General features: G+C 39.8%; 1 protein-coding gene across 1 annotated transcript; it reads left to right on the forward strand.

The window, feature by feature from the left end:
* The first annotated feature begins 2,620 nt into the window (after positions 1 to 2,620).
* LOC139264101 (proline-rich protein 15-like) lies at positions 2,621 to 2,956 on the forward strand. The gene has a single exon (XM_070880190.1). It carries the CDS (start codon positions 2,621 to 2,623, stop codon positions 2,954 to 2,956), a length of 336 nt encoding a protein of 111 aa, XP_070736291.1.
* Positions 2,957 to 4,833: the final 1,877 nt, after the last annotated feature.

Below are 4,833 nucleotides of genomic sequence, written 5' to 3' on the forward strand. Positions count from 1 at the left end.
ACTGTGATGTTTAGATGCCCCAGGAAAATTAATGCTTTTTAAAATATTAGTATTTTCATTCTTACTATTATTCTCCTTCGATTTCAGTTTGATTCAATTTGTGGCCTATTTGCAACTGGAACAAAATGTTTTGGGTTTAAACTCCATTTCAAGAATTTAGCAAAGAATTTAGGCTAACACTCTAGTGGAGTAATGAAGGAGTAATGCAATTGTCAATACCTTCCTTCGGATGAGACATTTAACCAAGATTGTGCCTCAGGTGACTATGAAAGATCCCGTGACACTATTTGAATACGAGCAAGGAAGTCTCCTAGTCATATATCTTCTTGTTTGTGGGATGTTGCTGTGCACAAAATGGAGGCCACAACCAGTCGCTGAGGGCAAATTTGACTTTGGGTGATAGTGTAAAACCAGCGATATCGATTCAGTTGCCTGTTATCTATCTCTCCGTGCCGGATTCGGAGAAATATAGAATGGGTGGCTGAATTAATACTACTGATCAAAATTGCCCCCCACTGCATTACAAAAGTAATTCATTACATACAAGATACTTTGAGATGTTTTTGAGAGACATGATAAAGTGCTGCATAAATGTGAGTATTTAGTTATTCGACCAACAGTTTTCTTTTGTTAAATTATATTTATAAAGACATAAGAAAATATTGATGTTCATCCATTCCTCTAGTACTATAATTCTGCTATTGTCATATCCAACTGTACTTTGAACAACTCCACTATTTCTGCCTCTACTACCCTGCTGGTAAACCACTGCAAACATTTAACACTTGAGTAGAAGTTATGCCTTCTGTTATACCTCTCTTCCATTTACTTTTCAGTAATTTTTCTTTATGTCTTCCAATTCTGATTTCCCATCTTAATCTGAAATAATATATTAGGCTGCTTTATAGTATAATTTAGTATTGTATGCACCTAAATTTGCCCCACCACTTTTCTAGATTATAAATTCTAAGCTTCATTTTAGATTTGCAATCAGTTTTGTTGCTCTTATCTCTAGGGCTTTTAATGTTATCAAGTGTCGCGAACAATTTATTTAGGGACGTTGACACTGTGTAAAATTAACTTGTGACATTAAGAATACATTCTGGAAAAATATAAAGCATTATAGCAAATTGGGTATGCATAGAATGCACACGCACATTTTAATGTTTTAAAGTTTTGTATATCACCACCTTTAACCCAGTAAATAGGGAGATCATTTGTAAATGGATCGGAGGCCATTCGCCATGGTACAAAAGCGATGTATTTAGTCAATGTTGTAAGTGTAAAGAACCATATACAGCAGACATCTCAAAGTGCTGGAGAAGTACCACCAACGCTGCCTCCGCAAGATCCTGTAAATCCACTTGGAGGACAGACGCACCAACATCAGTATTCTCACTCAGGCCAACATCTCCAGCATGGAAGTAATGACCACACTCGACCAGTTCTGTTGGGCGGTCCACAACGTCCACATGTCTGACTCGAGACTCCCTAAGCAAGCGCTCTACGCGGAACTCCTGCACGGCATCGAGCCCCAGGTGGGCAGAGGAAACATTTCAAGGGCACCCTCAAAGCCTCCTTGGTAAAGTGCAACATCCCCACCAGCACCTGGGAATCCCTGGCCCAAGACTGCCCAAAATGGAAGAAGAGCATTCGGGAAGGCGCCAAGCGCCTCGAGTCTCGTCGCCGAGAGCATGCAGAAACCAAGCACAGACAGTGGAAGGAGCATGCAGCAAACCAGGCTCCCCACAACCACTGTCTGCCCCACCTGTGATAGAGACTGTAATTCTCATATTGGACTGTACAATCACCTGAAAACTCACTTTTAGAGTGGAAGCAAGTCTTCCTCAATTCCGAGGGACTACCTATGATGATGAAACCCACCTTTCATGCTTGCAGGGTTGACATTCATCATTGAACTGAGCGAAGTATTAAAACACCAATACTTTTTTTTAAAGGTTAGCATGGAGTTTGAACGCCTCGCGGCGGCGCGCGATCCAGGTGCAGCATCCCCGCCAAGCTCGAGCCTGAGTTTGGAGCTCACCTGAGGTGCACGTGCCCTGCTTGATTGACACAAGCAACGTTCCCACCCCCGGCCGGGGCGGGCCTGAGCTATCCACCTGTGCAAGTCTTGCAGCTTGAGGAAGTAAAGGGGAAAAGTCGCGTCACGGAGGGACAGGGACACGCATCCGCATCAATGTAGAGTCGCGGGCACAGCGCAGTACAAAACAACAACAATTTATATCTCACCGTCAACCGGCAGTTGGATAATAAACCACTGGGGCAAAGTGCGTGGACTTCATGGCAAACATGGACTAACATCCACGGACAAAAAGGCGATTTAATCATTTGAATCAGTAAATACAATTCTATTGCGGATCGAGTCAAAGCTTCTGAGAGGCAAACAGGTGAGCCGGTATATAGAAATGATGATGTGGAACTAATCAAAAAGTTGGAGGGGACATTGATTTTTAATATCTAGTGATATTTTTATGTGAATAGGTTTCGAGTCATATGGATAAATAAAATTGTCGGTCTGCAACTGAAAGCGGTAAACTTTACTGCTCCAATGATCGTGTCTGTGCTTTAAAGCAGGTCAGAAGTGCGAGGTGGCCGGGAAATGGCTGACGGTGGGAAGACCAGTTGGTGGAAATCGATGACCATGAAAAAGAAGCCGAAGGAAGTCATGACGGACAAAGGGGCAGGGGTGGAGAATGTGCAGTCGTCCACGGACAAAACGGCAGCCCAGGAAAACAAACATCCCAATTTTATCGAGGATAAAGAATACTTGGACCCCAAACTGGAAAAAGGGTTTAACGAGAAAAGCACGCGCAGGAACCTGAAAATCTCTCGCTCAGGACGTTTCAAGGAAAAGCGCCGAGTACGGGCTACCTTACCGGAGAGCCCCAAGTTTTTTGAAGGCAACTCGAATGGAAATACAAACGATGAAAACTAGGGCAAAATATCATTTCTAAAGGCGTCGTCCGTTCGTGTGTATTTAAACACTTGTCAATAGACTCAAATGAGAGATATTACAACCCTTAATTTAATAGTGATAAAGAAAAGCTGAAATTAAAGTGTCAATTTATATTACCTTGAATATTTCATGAATTATGCGTTAAATATTTATTTGTTGTAATGTAGATACCTACTGCCGTAGATTGATTTTTAAGGTTCCTGAATTCTTTCCCTATCAGGTGCACAGACTGGCAGTGAAATTCACTGCGTGTTAGATTTACGAAGAAACGCTTGTTCTGATTCAGAACTTTTTGGGGGAAAATATGATTCAAGTTATTAATTTATATTGAGAAAGATACGTTTAGCAAACATTTCGTCTGTGGCTGTTGTGGAGCTTGAAGACCAGAAACAGCGTCAACTCCTGACCAAAGCAATTGTTCTTATTTGAGATTAAAAGGAGTTGAGTATTTTTTAAATAAAGAAATACTTTCAAGAAAATTCCGATCTTTATTGTTTCATATTTACTGATTTTTCTCTTGAAAGGTTCATAGAGGTGTTTTTCACCTTTCTCCTGGCCTATTGTAAACGTTAATCATTTGCGAAAATGTAGCGCAAGGCCGAAATGCAACACACCCAGTAATCCAACACGTAGGACCTTTTCTTTGGAGCATACTGTGCTTGGAGCTTTGCCACATAATTTGTGAGCATATTTTTGGATCAGTTTCAATCACTATTTACTTGGGAAAATGTTATACTCAATTAATTAAGCGAGCAATGTTCACGTCATGTTCATTTCATTGAGGATCGTTTTTCAGGCGACCGTAAGGTCAGAAAAGGTGAGCTACTGCAGGTAAATCCGTGGTTTGAATGAGGCCATAAGATGTTGTAATTATTTTATTAAAAATTTATTTTTCATGCATGTTGACGGCTGGTCGGAGAGTCTAATGTAAAACTGGGCTGACGGCATGTATCTCGCATGTACCTGTCCCAGGTTCGCAGTTCAGGTGGAGTTTGCGAGGGAAGTTTATCCAGTATGCCTCCGGCTACGATTGTGCACCTGATCGACGCGGCTTCCCTTTTTCCAACTTGCGTGCACATTAATACAATATTAATGTACATTTTTTGTAAATTCCTTGTAAAAAAAAACAACGTGAACAAGCCAAAAGACGAATCAGTATAAACAGAAAAAAATTTAGATGCTGGAAATGTGACTTTTTTTTGTTCTTTCCTGATGCAATCGCTATTGAAAAGTTCAGATGCTTTCCCGTTAATTCCTTAGAACTTCCCATAACAGTGAGAGTTATGAGTGAAATAATCCACTACCTAAAGGCAGTGATATCTATTTGTAATTCTGATCATTCAAATTTCTGGGACATGTAAAATTACATTCGTCTCAATTTGTTCCAGGCAGAATGATATAAACATTTATGTTAAATGAGGATCTGGTTATGATGAATATTTCTTTGTATCCTGATCTTTTACAGATAGCAAGATTTCGTGGTATTTCCTTTTATCGCAAAGGTGAGCTATTCTGCAGCATTCAATAGTGTTTGAACAGTCTACAAAAGTCATCTTTTTAATGGTACCCAAACTGGTAGACGTGGTTTTTGAGTGGAATACTAGGCAGAAAGAGCATTTTTACAAGTTTGCATTAAGGTAAAAAAAAAAGTGATATTTTATGGGCCATTTTCTTTAATAATCTCTAAATGAATCAAAAATGAAGTTCATCTGAATAGAATGTCAAAAATGTACAAAATTTAATAGCAACATGAGATTGGCTTGGTCACATTAATTGTACAATCTTGTATTTGATCTGACATGATATTGTTTCCTGCTATCTAGTTAACATGTAATATGTATCATCACTATATTACA

This window comes from Pristiophorus japonicus, chromosome 5 (genome assembly GCF_044704955.1).
Source record: "Pristiophorus japonicus isolate sPriJap1 chromosome 5, sPriJap1.hap1, whole genome shotgun sequence".
Classification (NCBI taxonomy): domain Eukaryota; kingdom Metazoa; phylum Chordata; class Chondrichthyes; family Pristiophoridae; genus Pristiophorus; species Pristiophorus japonicus.